At 40.4% G+C, this 14,729-nt stretch overlaps 1 protein-coding gene across 4 annotated transcripts in view; it reads right to left on the bottom strand.

Moving 5' to 3' along the window:
* LOC105031009 (glycogen synthase kinase-3 beta) overlaps window positions 1–14,351 on the bottom strand; it is a 37,747-nt gene extending 23,396 nt beyond the window's left edge. For all 4 annotated transcript variants that reach the window (XM_010905176.5, XM_010905178.5, XM_010905177.5 and 1 more), the window contains exon 1: window positions 13,424–14,351. In XM_010905176.5, coding sequence (XP_010903478.1) covers window positions 13,424–13,511 — 88 coding nt within the window. In that variant the 5' untranslated portion in view covers window positions 13,512–14,351. The remainder of the gene's footprint in view (window positions 1–13,423) is intronic.
* Window positions 14,352–14,729: the final 378 nt, after the last annotated feature.

Here is a 14,729-nt window from a genome sequence, read left to right as displayed (position 1 = left end):
ATGTTGTTTGTAACAATGGTGATCGCTGCCAGTTAAAGATAGTGACAATTAGAGAGAACCGCTTTGACAACCATTTTCATTATCTTAATGCAGTTAATAGTGGCTACAATCAGAGGCCACCGTTTATCATCCAGATTTCTATAGACAAACCCGAAACCAGGGAGTAGGCCCCAGACCCCTCCCTGTGGCAAATCCTTTAAAACCTGCCCAAATCCTTGTCGTCATCGCTAGGTCTGAAAGGAGAGACTGGGCAAAGCCCATTAGAAGAGGAGTCTCTTAATGAAAAGCTCTGCCCTGACCCTTGCTACGCGCCCCGCGCCCCCCCACAGGCAGCTGTGCATTAATCCTTCGGTCAAACAATGGGGCATCCGTCCATTTACTGTCGTATCTCAGATTAACGCGTGCTGACTAAAGAGATCGGCCAGTATCAGTCAGACGCAATTGGATTCCTGACATAGAAATACAATTACTAGAACTGACATGACCACTCGGGTCAATGCTCCGCGATGGGTGGGTCAGGCTATGTTGAGTAGCCTATCCTTCTGGGTATTCCAGTTAAATTGCCCTGGTCTGAGGGCGGGATTTATCCATACTGTGAAATTCTATTTTGAAGGACCTGCACCAGAGTCTATCCATCCACTTGCACTACTGTGCATTATGTCCCACCGACAGCTGAATCAGCAAGCAGATAAACTAGCCTATAAACCCTGCTGATCACACACACAACACAGACATACACAGTTCTGGGGGAAAAGGAAGAGACCACTGCACCTTTTTCTTTCCTTTCCAAAAAAAGTTGAAAAAGGTTTTGAGTGAGGAACAGAAGGGTCAAAATTAAGAAACCACTGCAAATTGAAGGCTTCTGTTCCTCAATCAAAACTTCCTTTTCAACATTTTTGGAAAGGGTGCAGTGGTCTCTTAATTTTTTCCGGAGCTATATGTGTGTGTGTGTGATAAACACTACCGTTCCAAGGTTTAATATTGGAAATTACTATTGGAGCTGAAATGGCTGATTCTCAGGAACAAAGCCAGAAAGTAAGAACTTTCTTCTGAAATCCGTCAGTCTATTCCTTTTCTGAGAAATGAAGGCTATTTCATGTGAAACATTTCCAATAAACTGATGACCTCGTACAACGATGTGTAGTACTCCCTTCCTGGAACAGCAAACAGTCTCTAACCAGAATAGAAAGAGTGAGAGGCCCCTGGGCACAACTGGGTAAGTGGACAAATACATTAGAGTGTGTAGTTAGAGAAACAGCGCCTCACAGGTCCTCAACTGGCAGCTTCATTAAATAGTATCTGCGAAACACCAGTCTCACCGTCAACGGTGAAGATCCTGGCCTTTTAGGTAGAGTTCTTCCTCTGTCTAGTGTCTGTGTTCTTTTGCTCATCTTAATGTTCTCTTTTTATTGGCCAGTCTGAGATATGGCTTTTCCTTTGCAACTGCCTCATTACAAAAGACAAATGCACATTTGAGTTCAGCGGTGCCAAAACCATAAGCACAGGCCTACAGTGGAAAAAAGTTATATGGTCAGATCGCTGACGTAATGTGGCGACGCCGGGCCCTGGTGCAAGATGTCCTTGACCCCTACAGTGAAGGGTTACTGAGGCTCTGTCATTGCTGTAGCATGGCACGGAATCTGTTCTGGTGGCTTGTGGCAAGAATTATCCCCACAATCCTAACACACAAAGCTTTTCATTTCCTTCAAACAGAAAATAATCTAAAATAAAAATGACACTTCATTTGAGTCAAGCTACAAACATGGCAAGCAAAAAAACATGGAAAAACCTAACTTTACTACAGCCTGACATGACAGGATTTCTTATCCAAATTGACAACACATTTACAAGCACACGTTGTTTTGCGGGTATCGAATGAACCGAGGAAGGAGACGGCACATAACAATAAAATGAGAACTATGACATGCACTGGGCTTGTGGCTCGGGACCTGAAGACAGAGCCATTGCACAGTGGGTGACTCAGAACAATGTGAGCATTCTTGATGACATGTCGATAACATATCAATAGTTGTATTGTATTGTTATAAAAGTGTGCACGCGCGCGTGTTAATATGGCCTATGAAAAAGAGTAAGCGTAAGGAAAGAGTGAACCGGTCCCTTGTCTCAACATTCACCCTTGTACCATACAGCCAGGGCCTTATGTGTTCAAAGTTAATGATGATCTGATGTCTGAGTGGAAGACACTGGAAAATGGGGGTGCTATAAAACTTTTGACCAGTATTGTAAAATACAGGAACTATATGTTCCACTTACGTATTATAAAATGAGAAACATATTCCAAAAGAATCCTAATCCCTAATTGACTGTATCTATATGTAGCCTGTATTGCATATGTCATTAGTTATTACGGCATTCTGTAGCCATTTTGTATGTAGTTACTGGTATATAATGACACTGTCTTTTAAAACATTTTAATTTCTGTTTGTGTCCAGCAGATATGACATTTAGTGTGAATAACTAATTGACCAATATCTTTATCTCAAACAATATAGCTGCAATTGCAGGGTAAGCTGGAGATGAGACATTCTCTTCTTTCTGCACACTTTCTGCGCTCACACACACACACACGCACGCACACACAAGAACTTTGTGTGCAACCAAATGGAAAAATATAGTTGCACACAAAGAAACAAACAAAATGAAAAGCAGATGAGCTCTTGACACTAGAACAACATCTTTCTAGCAACACTGAAAACAAAAGTTTTGGTGCAAATAGTATTAAAGTGGGGGCCCTGCCTTAAGGCTTAGTTTGGCTGTGGTGTACCAACAGTCCAGACAAAAGAATGACCCCTAACTGACCTCGAACTAGAACAAACAAAAATACTGTATGGCTAACAGGCACAGTAAAATAGACTGTCATAAACAGTGTCACAGGATGCTTGGATGCGTATATTTTGTTTAATATAACCGTATCCTCCGGGGGTAATCAAGGGGATGTTTTAACAGAAGTGCTACACATTTTCTCTGATACACTTTCAATGGGTTGCACCGTGGACTGCGGTGAACAACACATGAAAGCTTGGTGTTCTACTGTAATTAAGAACGTTTTCATGTCATGTGACAGAAAGGTAACGCAAAGCCACCTGTAAGGCAGAAATCACTAAAAAAGCATCCTGGTAGTACAGAGTCCGGGGCACAGTGACCTACATTCTCACACCCTCATTCCAGAGGAGGCAGGGGGGGTGGGCCATTTCCCCACTCTACAGGAGCCAGAGGATCGTCCCACATCCGCAGCTATATCGAAGCCAATCATTTCCCCCGGTACACTGACTCACTATCATCATGCCGTTAAACTGTCGCCTATTATCAGATAACTACATAGATGCACATTATCAGATGTGTGCAGCAAGTAGGAGTAGGTCGAGGTCCATTCCCTCAAAACTCACAGACGGCGCAGACAAGTGGACCCAGACGACACGTGATTTTCTTAGGTGGCAATGATGGTGATCTGGTTTCACAGACACAGCTGCCATTTCAGTCATCACTCTGGCGATCTTGGGGGGAAAAAAGCTGTGCAATCAAAACGGTCTCTCTCAACACACAAACACGCGCACGCTCAGCCAGCGTCACAAGTTGTTCTAGGTCCGCAGCTGCGTCATGTGGCCGCTAATGCCAGTTCTCCAGATCTGGGACCAGGCACCCGGGCCGCCACACTCAGCCACCACAGGCTGAGACAGATGCATTCACATAGACAAACAGGAGGAATGTAATTATGAGCGGAGCGCATGGCTGCAGGGAAACAGCTGGGCCCGGCCGTTACGTTTCCCCCAAGTGTTTCACCCAAAAATGCTGGTGTGGGTAGTGCAGTGTTTCCCAATCGTAGTCCTGGGGACCCAAAGGGCTGCATATTTTTTATTCAAATTAAAGACCTGATGATAGGTTGATTATGTCAATTAGGAGGGGGGTATTAGCAAGTACCTTGCTACACGATATATCACTATACACATGTTACGATTCAATACATAATATCACAGCTGAATCAGGATACTTACTGAAGTGTTAAAGAAAACCTCAAATATAATTAGGCGATATATTTGAAAGGACAATCTTTAGATAATCCCCATGAGCAACCCCTAAAAAGACCCATGCAATTTGAATTGACGGAGAACTTCTATTTAACCCAATAGAATTCTAGAATGCTGCTGTTGATTACAGAAAATTCTCAAAATAAATCATATTTTCTCACACAATTCAAAAAAACAGACATAGTACAAAAACCAAAACACAATTATAAGTTAACTTTGTTTTAAAGAGCACGGACTCTAATTTGACAACACATTAATGTAACTTGGAATTTAATTTCTCCCCCATTAACAATTAACAGAAAGAACGAACGTCTAAGTTTTCATAAAACGATATACTGCGACAAGATTGAGCCAGCAGTAAAATTAGACCCGTATATGATCATAATAATGTAAGCGAAAGGCAAATCTCAAAAGTTTTTATAAATGATAAGGGCATACATCTTTTGGCAGATGCAGGACATCATCGCGATCAAGAGCCAACATTGTCAGCAAAGCTCAACATTACTGCTCCTTGGCTAGCTAGTGAAAGAAAGAGCGTGTTGCCACACAAGCGAAACATTTGTGGGCAGACGAAACAAACCGGACAATCGGTTGCCAAGTTAGCAATAGCATTTTCCATATTAGAATGAAATCTGAAGAAACACGAGTGTACACAGTTACTGCAACGCTTTCCATTACTGGATTGAGCAGGCAACCATTCAAGCTCCACAGCTGATGTGCTTGTCTATAAAGTTATCACGACAGGGTTGCTGTTGTCATCTAAAAGATATTACCAACATTTCACAGGATAAAGTATGAACAACACTAGATGACAATGACTAGAACACATTCAACTTAGGAGGCATTTTATCTATGTTCGAAGACTAAGAAAAACGCAAGGGAGAAATAATTGTTAGCATATTCATTATGGTGTGAAATTGTACAGACTCAAAAATAATATACCTCACTGAGGTTATATTGTTACACACTCGATAGAAGTGGACAACGCAGGGTTAATTACTAACTAAACCACACCCACGATAAACGTTACTCCCTAAGCTTTGAAACCGAGGTGTGCGGAGGGGCCTGTGAACAGGCAAAAGCAGGGCAGACGGATTCAGCATAATACTGGCAAGCTTACCTACTTAGTCAGTCCAAAATAGTTAAATTAGAAGTCCAATCTAAACAGTTTTGCTGCGCAATAGCACATTAACTTTTCTTCAAACTCCGTCAAGCTACAACAGCTCACCACCGAAAGTATTCATACCCATGTCAAATTTTAAGCCATAGTGATTTTTAATTTGAATAATAGGTTTCTTCTGGCTGGAATTGAAAAACAAGATACAAAACACGGTAAGACATTGTGCTGGAGATACAAATGAATAACGTAACTGTTTCAGTTTTTTTTCAAATTTCTATGAAAAATGCCATGTCCAACATTATTCATACCCCTTGAAATTGGTGAAAATCTTTGAGAAAATGCAAGTTTCTATACCATTTAAAAAGGATTTGTAATTGAGAGAGCATTCTAATCATGTATAAATTGAGAACAGCTGAACAGAGTAGTTCTCTAGTCAGTTACAAGTCAACTGCATGTCATGGCTAAAAACAGATATAGTTACATTATTCATTAATGTATTTAGTCACATGCTTAAGTCATTTCCAGCCAGAAGAAACCTATTGGTCCCATTAAAATTCACTATGGCTCAAATTTGTCATGGGTATGAATACTTTTGGGCCTTTGTCTTTGTTTATCTGGTTTCAACACATATGAGACAGATGTTAAAACAACATCTGAAACGTGACGGTCACTGAATGGAGGAACATATAACCCTTCAGCACAGCAGGCAGTGGACAAATGTTTTTGGACAATCAATACCCCATCCAACTGGGATATGAGTTAGGCCGTAATGTGCGGCGTGCCTGTCCTTTCCCGCATAACCCCTCCGTCGTGTGTGAGCGCGTTACCAACTAAGGTAGGACCATGGAGAGAGAAAATTAGCAGATGTCAGAACATTCCAGAGGCAGCTCGTAGGGCAAGCCCCTCCCTACACAACTGCTTGTCATTAGGATCAGTCGAGACCACTATAAAAAAATTGGACAGGAGCTCCCAGAAGGTAAGTTCTGCCATGCTATGCTAAAGACCTATGTGTGCTTTACCCCATAGACAGAGGTACCCATGACGACACACAGCCAGAGACGTTGCCCACAAGCCAGAACGTGAACCTGAGCGAACCAGACCAGTCGCCTGAGTACCACTGGTTGTTTTCATTTGGGCCTTGTTTGGAAGCCTTGCACTGTCTATCTGCCTCTGTGCCCTTGCCCTGCAATGTGTACCCTAACCAAAATATTTTCCAAAAGACATCAAATCCCTGCTTATTTTCACTTCAAAGTTTGACATGCATTTTCTGTCTACAAGTTTTCATAATTACATAGCTAATTTAAAAAGGGAGGGACTTTGTGGTAAACATGCATATTGAATGTGTTCTGCTAATATGTGTGCTTTAATTTGTTAAAAAGGCTATAGCTTGATCACACATTACTTGACCAGTCTACAAATAAAGATCTATAAAAGTCAATTTGGGATGTCAGCCAATTACCTAAGAACTATATTTACTCCCCTCCAGAGCTTCTGAAAGTATTTTTTCACCTCACCCACAAAGGAAGAGTTTTCATATCCATTGTAAATCATAATTCTTACCAGTTCCTTGATAAATGTTATGCAAGTCTAACCACTACACCTTGTAATGACAAAGCTTCTGATCGCATATCTCCAGTGAAATTCTTATAAAATAGACTACTTTGACATTTCTCCCAAATTTAAAAATCTTCCCGAGCTTACAGTACCACCACTAAACAATGTTGCTAGTTCAGTATAGAGCTCAAACCACACAAGGAGAGGCAGACATGCAAAGGAGATGAATGCTGAAATAACCTGTTATGAACCAATGGCCAAGCATAGCAAATGTGAATTATACAATATATTTACATATCATCAGGATATTTTCATTCAGTATAATTTCAGATAAGGTAGGTATTTCACATTATGACAAAGATATAACATCCTTTGCCATGTTGCATGATTCAACTCAGAATAAGACAAACTATACAATGTCATGTTCGACCCAGATAGATACCAGATCTGATCGCGGATAATCTGATATATAGTTGAGGTTGTCATGCTAAGTCACCTGCTAAGCTAAGGCTACCAATAGTGGACTGTACTGTATAGCCCATTGACAACAAACGGATAATGAAACCAAAGAGACTGAAAGGATTCCAGTAAGGTTTCCCCATCTCCCCAAAACGGTCTGACAGCAGAGGAAATGCATGAACCGCTTTGAGTCAAGGCATTTGAAACCAGAAAATATAATCTGAGAGTGCATACTTGCAATGTAAAAATAACATATACTTTGTGATAATGATAGAGTATGCCCATACCATCTATCGTCAAATTTATACCGTTTTAAAAAAGTATGTTAAATCACGATGAAACAACTTTTTAACAAATAAGTCTGCTACTAGGGCTGGATGATATGGGCAGACAAATAGAAGTGTTTTTCTTCCACCAAATATTGCGATTCTGCATGCAATATTGTTGTATCAGTTAATAATACAAAAACCAAATAGATCAGTGAAACCCCTATAACTAAGAGGATATGATTATTACATTCAGGGTATATCCTATTTTCATCTTTCCTGTGAGAGATTAAGTCAACCTACCTGTTCCTTCCCTCAAGGTACCAAACGATGACTTGTATATTTTTCCATGGGAATGTGTCTAACATCTTGGCATTTCCTTAACATTAACACAGACCACACTCAGGTGAGTAGGTATGCTAACGAACGCTGCTTGGCTTTGCAGCTGACTATGGTCTCTCTGCCATGGTGACTCAGCAGGTGATTCCCTGACACATGTTCAGCCCAAATACTAAGAGAGTCCAGTCCTTTGAAATAAACACTGCCCAAGAGATATTCCACACAGTGGGACTGAGGGCTTAACAGTTGACATTATAATGCGTAACTGCTAACAGTGATGACTTATTGCTATTACAAAACACGTCAAAACAATTATAATAGTAAGAAGTCTCATTCTATGTCTTTCAGCCAATTAGAAATCAGGGGTTGATCCATCCAGTTAACGTGTTATGTTAAGCAATAACAAGAAACCAGGTATGCCTAGTTCAGCCGGCCTGCAATAAAGTTTTGATCGTTGTTGTGGTATAGCCTCTTGACATTATATCATTTTGGCATTAACATCACGCCAAGTTTGAATATTTCCATAGACACCATTAAACATTGTGTTAAACTGAATAATGTTTCTTATTAAGTTTTCCTCCACCACAAATAGCCTCAATGAACTGTATGGCTTTTGCCACTGGCCGTCTTAACAGCTTATTAGCCATTGGTGAATGACATTGATGCAATAACTACTGTATAGGTGATGATAATCATGTAGTCAGCAAAGTTTTTGTCTACCCTGAACAAATCCAAAGACAATTTGAAAAAGTTGCAATATAACAGTAAACGGTTTCATTTTAGGCTTCCTATAACGTAGCTACTGAAGGATGTAGCCAGCAAAGTTTTTGTGCATCCTGAACAAATCCTCTTTTGCCACTGGTCGTTTTAACAGCTAATTAGCCATTCATGAATGATACTGATACAGTATTTATCAATATAGGTGACGATAACTGACCTTTTCATCAAGTGAAAAAAACAAGAGAATCGTGTAGCCAGCAAAGTGTTTGTCTATTCTGAACAAATCCTAATATCCACTAGAACGGTTTTATTTTAGGTTTCCTATTACGTAGCTACTGAAAGTTGTAGCTAGTGAAGTTTTTGTCTGTCCTGAACAAATCCAGAGGAATAATGTGTTTTGAAAGTGACAGAAGGCGAACGCGGGACCTGTTGATTCCATAGCCCGCGTCTCTAACCACTAGGCTATTTAACAAGGGGTAGTCAGTCAGGCACTCACTCGGTCAGTAAGAGACATTCGCTCTGCTAGGCCGGCTCCACTTACACGGTCTGGCAAAAATGGAAAGATATACCATCATGTGCATGGACCGTAGCAAATACGCCAATAAGGACCCAGATTTATTTGCAGTTTCTCTCCCAGCTGAGTCAAAAGATGCTGGATGCTGGAGCAGCAGTGGGTCAATCTCAAAGGACACAGAGAGGAGCCCGGACACTGGAGTGACAGTGGGTCAATCTCAAAGGACCCACAGAGGGGCCCGGACACTGGAGTGACAGTGGGTCAATCTCAAAGGACCCACAGAGGGGCCCGGACACTGGGGCGACAGTGGGTCAATCTCAAAGGACCCATAGAGGGGCCTGGACGCTGGGGCAACAGTGGCTCAGCGAAAGAAAGGGATACCAGACGATCTGCTGAGGTCAGAAGGGTTAAGTCAAGACCCTCTGCATAGCTGTAATAGTGCTTGCAAGACAGCTGATAGTAAAAGGTGATTGTAGACCAACTCTTTCAAAGGAGAGAACAACTTTCAGTTAAACGAGCCAAGCAACTACTGCAGAAATGTTCTTCTTAAGGCATCTGATGAGTGGGATGGAGCAATAAGAAACATTTTGGGCGATGCCAATACTCATAGCACATTTGCCCAATGATTTCTTAAATTCTGTACTCTTACACACTAGCATGAATGAAATCGATGATGCTGCTAATTTCAACAGATGCAAATTCAATCAAAACATTTTTATCTTTCCATACATTTTAACATAAAACATACAAAAATAAATCTGATTTATTGAATGGAGAATGTAAAAAATATATGATAAAAAATTAAATAACACATTCTCTTTGTTATTTTATATTATACAATGACTGGATATAAATGTAGTAAATAAGGTATTAGATTTCATCAATAACATGGAAACAGAGCAAAACATTTTACAATAAGGCCCATGACAAAATATTATTGGATATCTATTCAGACAAAAGCAATAACTAATACTGATTGGCTGATAACCTCAGGTTCACATTTGTCGATTTAGCAACAGTGAATAAAGGGGAGTTCATAACAAAATTGCATAAAGAAATGTATTTTCTTTGCAATTACAACAGCAAAGATCACATGAAAGGAAGGGACAAATTAGGAGATTTTCATGACAACATCTGGGAGGTAACCAAAATACCATGACAACATCTGGGAGGTAACCAAAATACCATGACAACATCTGGGAGGTAACCAAAATACCATGACAACATCTGGGAGGTAACCAAAATACCATGACAACATCTGGGAGGTAACCAAAATACCATGACAACAATGAAAAGGCATAGTTGTTTTCTGAGGTCGGTTGACATTTTCTCACCTGGATAAGTGTCAAATAATGAAATAAAAAAATGATTTAGACCTAAAGATGAGGACTTCACGATGATGTTTCATAAGTAATGAAATAGGCTATACTGCATCTCCCCCTGGCATGTAACTGAACAGGGCTGGCCGTCCGCTCTTGTCCAGCAAGACTTTACATGACACGTTCTTCTCCGTACGGGCGGATTTACGGCCGTTGTGTACATTGCACACCGAATATACGTGCGACGGCTGTCGTTAAACTGTGCGCGGATGAACAAGTATTTGAACTCAGGCCGCAAAATCCCCTTGAGTCGACTTTTATGGTGACAATGACGCCCCTTTAGGTCATTTTCAACTGTTGGAACTGGGCCCAGGGAGTTAGAAAGAGCAATAGCAATGTTCTCTAGAGGTTTGGGCACAATCATTTTATGTTTTACTGCGACTTCACTGAACTAAACATGCTTGTCCCGGCATTTACAAGATTGAACATATAACAATTTGAAATTATGCGAAATGCTTCAGCCCACATTTCTATGTAAAATAAACATTTTTGTTGTTCCATATATATTCCATATTCAAATAAATATGGAATTTTAGTCCAATATTTAGTTGATACAGTTGGAATTCAATATACAGGTATGCTGAGTAAATTAAATAGGTAATGATGTCACACTCCTATCACAAAAAATGACTGTACCCAACCCAGTGTTGCTGTTATAATTGTATAAGCTACAGGTCTATTTATGATTACATAAGGTTTTACATTTTTACAGTAAATTATTAATTAGCTGGCATAGTTCTTAAAGAGAAAACAATAGCACATTATGGAGAGGTCACCAGCAACATTTAAATTCAACAATGTTAGCCTATGTAAAGACTTTCCACAAACCGAAATAGTTCAAATTTTGAAACATTATCTAGTGCAAGCTACTATAAAATGCAATAGCAGGCTGACTACAACGTGAAATAAACGGTTAACCTTAGAACCCTGTAACTCATGTGGCCTATGGTATTGTAAAATTAGACATTGGCCTATATATTGCTCATTTACTGAATTTACCAGACTGCTAGGTCCAATTAAATGGACAATGGACATGGTAATTCGGCATATGGCTACGTTGAGAAAATGTCCATTATGAAGTGAAAAATTGAGGTGAAAAAAAAAAACCCAAGTACCTTTAAGAACTAAGCATGGATTCCGGTTGAAGACAGGTTTAAGGCTTTTGCCACTTGTGAGTGAAGGCAATGATGGCCGAGATTAGTCAACTAACCATTCACAGTAAATACTGCAGATGTTGAGCATGACAAAGCAAGCCATCCTTGTCAGACCCCAACTCCCCTAACTCACTTATCCACTTTGCACTGTCACATTCGAGGGTCTAACCGCTATGCCACAACCATGATTTAAACTAGATGGTCCTCTTCTTATGGTAGTCCATTTCCCGTTTCCTTAAGTTCCTAGATTTGTGCAAGCAAATAAGCAGCAAGGCCTAGCTAGAAATTCCCTGATGTGTGAAGGAAGAGCATAGACATTTAGAACAGCACTAGTAGGTCAAGAGGAATGACTGGGTGTGGAGTCATGTGACCAACCATAGATACATTGAGACGCAGGCAGACAGCAGATGCTGCAGACCAATCAGAATGTCCGGGTGTGGTCCCCCATCGCTTTGGGTTCGCTGATGCTGCATGGAGCAGAGCAGGGTCCAACACCACTCCATCCACTGAACAACTCGTCAATTATTGAGCTGAACAAAGTGCTGATTAGCTGTGTGACCTGGCTGGCCGTGAGTGGAGCTTGAATAGTACTACAGTGTGAAATAATCTAATTTACTAGATGTTTAAGCTTTACTAGAAGTAGACCAAAATGTGTAGAGCAAAAGTATCCTGTCAAGTCTAATGGTGTAAAAGGCAGCCGAGGTGCATATGTGCCCACTATTATTTGATAAACCAAGCACTCTTAGCTGAATATCTGAGTCAAATGATTGTGAGGCACAAATGTAATCCTATGGAAAATATGAATATAGTTTCAGGCTGTAATTTCACTGAGAAAAATCATTGTAAAATACGAATGGATCATACCTGACCCATCTTCAATTGTCAAGCTACACTAACCTGCTGTACATACCGCAGGCTCTCCAATCTGGGGCCTGAGTCCATTGGTTTCGATTTGTTGTGCAGCCTGGAGACATTCTTTGACCAGTCATGTCTGACCCAGGTCATAACGACTGCCCCGGTCAGTGAAAGTTAATGGCTGACAGGGGTACTGCAGACAAGGTTTTCAGAAAGCAGGATCCACGGTTATAGTCGATTGGAGTATAGTGATCCATCATTGTTGATATAAAAATAAATCTGCCCACAATCATGGTAAAATTACTTATTTTCAAAAGGATATAGTATACATTTGGTTTGCAACTTGATATACAAAATAACTGCCAACTAAATGTGCATTTAATGTTTCCAATATTCCTCATTGAGACAAATCAGATCTGCATGGTTGGAACATGACTGTTTCTTGACCAATGGCACATCAGTTCTAACAATTGCACTCAAAACCCATGATCAGTCTCTCGCAGCGTTCACTCATCATGCAAGCCAGAAACATTTTGACTAGGCTACAGATGGAGTATTAAAAGTAAACCTACTTTTGTAATAATATAAATTAGTAACAGTTTTGAAAGATCTTAGGGTGGCGTATTATATCTTCAAACGTAAAATCAAATTTCTCAATTATCCCAGGAATAGGCGATAACATGACGTTAGCGACTATACTATCGCTGCAGGTGTTTGGTTGGCTCTAACTAATAATACCAATGGGTAACTAAAAAAATGCTTTCTAAATGGGAGTTTTCCGAAAATATGGAATTAATGCCATGTGATCAATCTTTAGTATTCATCTGAAGTATCGGTATTCCAGCCTAGATTAAATGCTAATACTTTATGTCGTTTTTGTAGTGCATGTTTAGCACGGTTCTCTATAGTAAACGTTACCACGACAGCAGAAGCAGGTTATTAGAATCGTAAAGTACGTAGAAAATGCCAGGAACATGTAGCAAGCTAGCTACATGTAAAACTTATGGTCATACTTACGACTGACTTTCATACTGCCAAATGCTGAGGGCTGCGGCACAGCCTTGCAGCTCTCTGCAAACGAGGTGGTTCTGGGCCGACCCGACATATTCCAATCCAAGAATACAAGATAGGATTTTCCAGGAATTCGTCTTCAGTGACTAGTACTTCTCCCACTTCTATTTCCTTTGACTGTCCTCTGTCGTCAAACTATTAATCGTCAATTCCACGACAGAGATCTGCTTCTTCCAAAATCGTTCTAGCCCGAGCTAGCCAGCTAATTTCAAACAGGTCAGCTGTGTCAGGTTTCGAGCTGTTGTCCTGCCACATTCAGCAATATACTGTCGTTACTTTTCTTTAGTATTATATTTTTCACTTGGCTAGCTAGTTAACGTTAGTCTACATGCATTCAAATAACGGCCTGAGCCAGATATCTCATTAATTGGGCCTCTACAAAGTTGCCAATACATAAAAAACACGGCAGTTAGCGGTAATAAACTACATACAATAGTATACATAGATAACGCCGGTAAACTACAAGTTGCTCACAGCACTTTGAATGACTCTCCAAATAAAACAATTTCAGGTCCAAAGGCAAATACTCATATTCTTATATTAAGACTAAAGGATCCGACAGCCACCAGCCATGGCGGCTAACAGCCTCTCACAGGCCGACCAACATTCAAATCGGATGAAAATGAACAAAATTCCCGATTTCAGGCCGAAAGAAAAGCACGGACCTTTCTTTGACAACTTCACACCCATAAACACGGAAGTAATTGTCGATAGTCCTTGCTAGCTGACCGCGACGTGAAAGACTATACCGAAATGTGTTTTTCGTTGAAAATAGTCATGATACAGCTCCACAAATTGTGAAAATATTTTTTTTTTTATTCCTTCCTTCTTATCTGTCTCTCTGGTCGTTCTTTGTCACTACGACAAATACAACGCAAATAACTTAAAGTATTGATGTGAGACCGTCTTCAACCGGCCCTACGCAAATCCTTAACTACGGGAATCTCGAATTGTGCACGCGCAGGCAGACGTGGAGAGGTCACGTCGACCAATCCAAAGCGAATCCATACGAAATTGTGCAAGCCAATGGAGCGCGTTAGCGAGTAGTCTACTGCCCCTAGTGGCAAGAGACCGAAATGTTGGCTGGACATTTAGTGATGATTGCGCTTGTGATACGGTGGAATGATTTCTGTGTACAACATTATTATTTAAGTACCCCCTGAAGCTTGAAAAATAATCCAAAATATAAACGTAAAATTATCATTAATCCATTCCCTTGTTTTAGGTACATCCTTAGGAGAAACAGAACGAT

The sequence above is a fragment of the Esox lucius genome, chromosome 22, assembly GCF_011004845.1.
Source record: "Esox lucius isolate fEsoLuc1 chromosome 22, fEsoLuc1.pri, whole genome shotgun sequence".
Lineage (NCBI taxonomy): Eukaryota > Metazoa > Chordata > Actinopteri > Esociformes > Esocidae > Esox > Esox lucius.
Note: the sequence above shows the minus strand (reverse complement) of the source record. Positions and strands in the feature narration are given on the sequence as shown.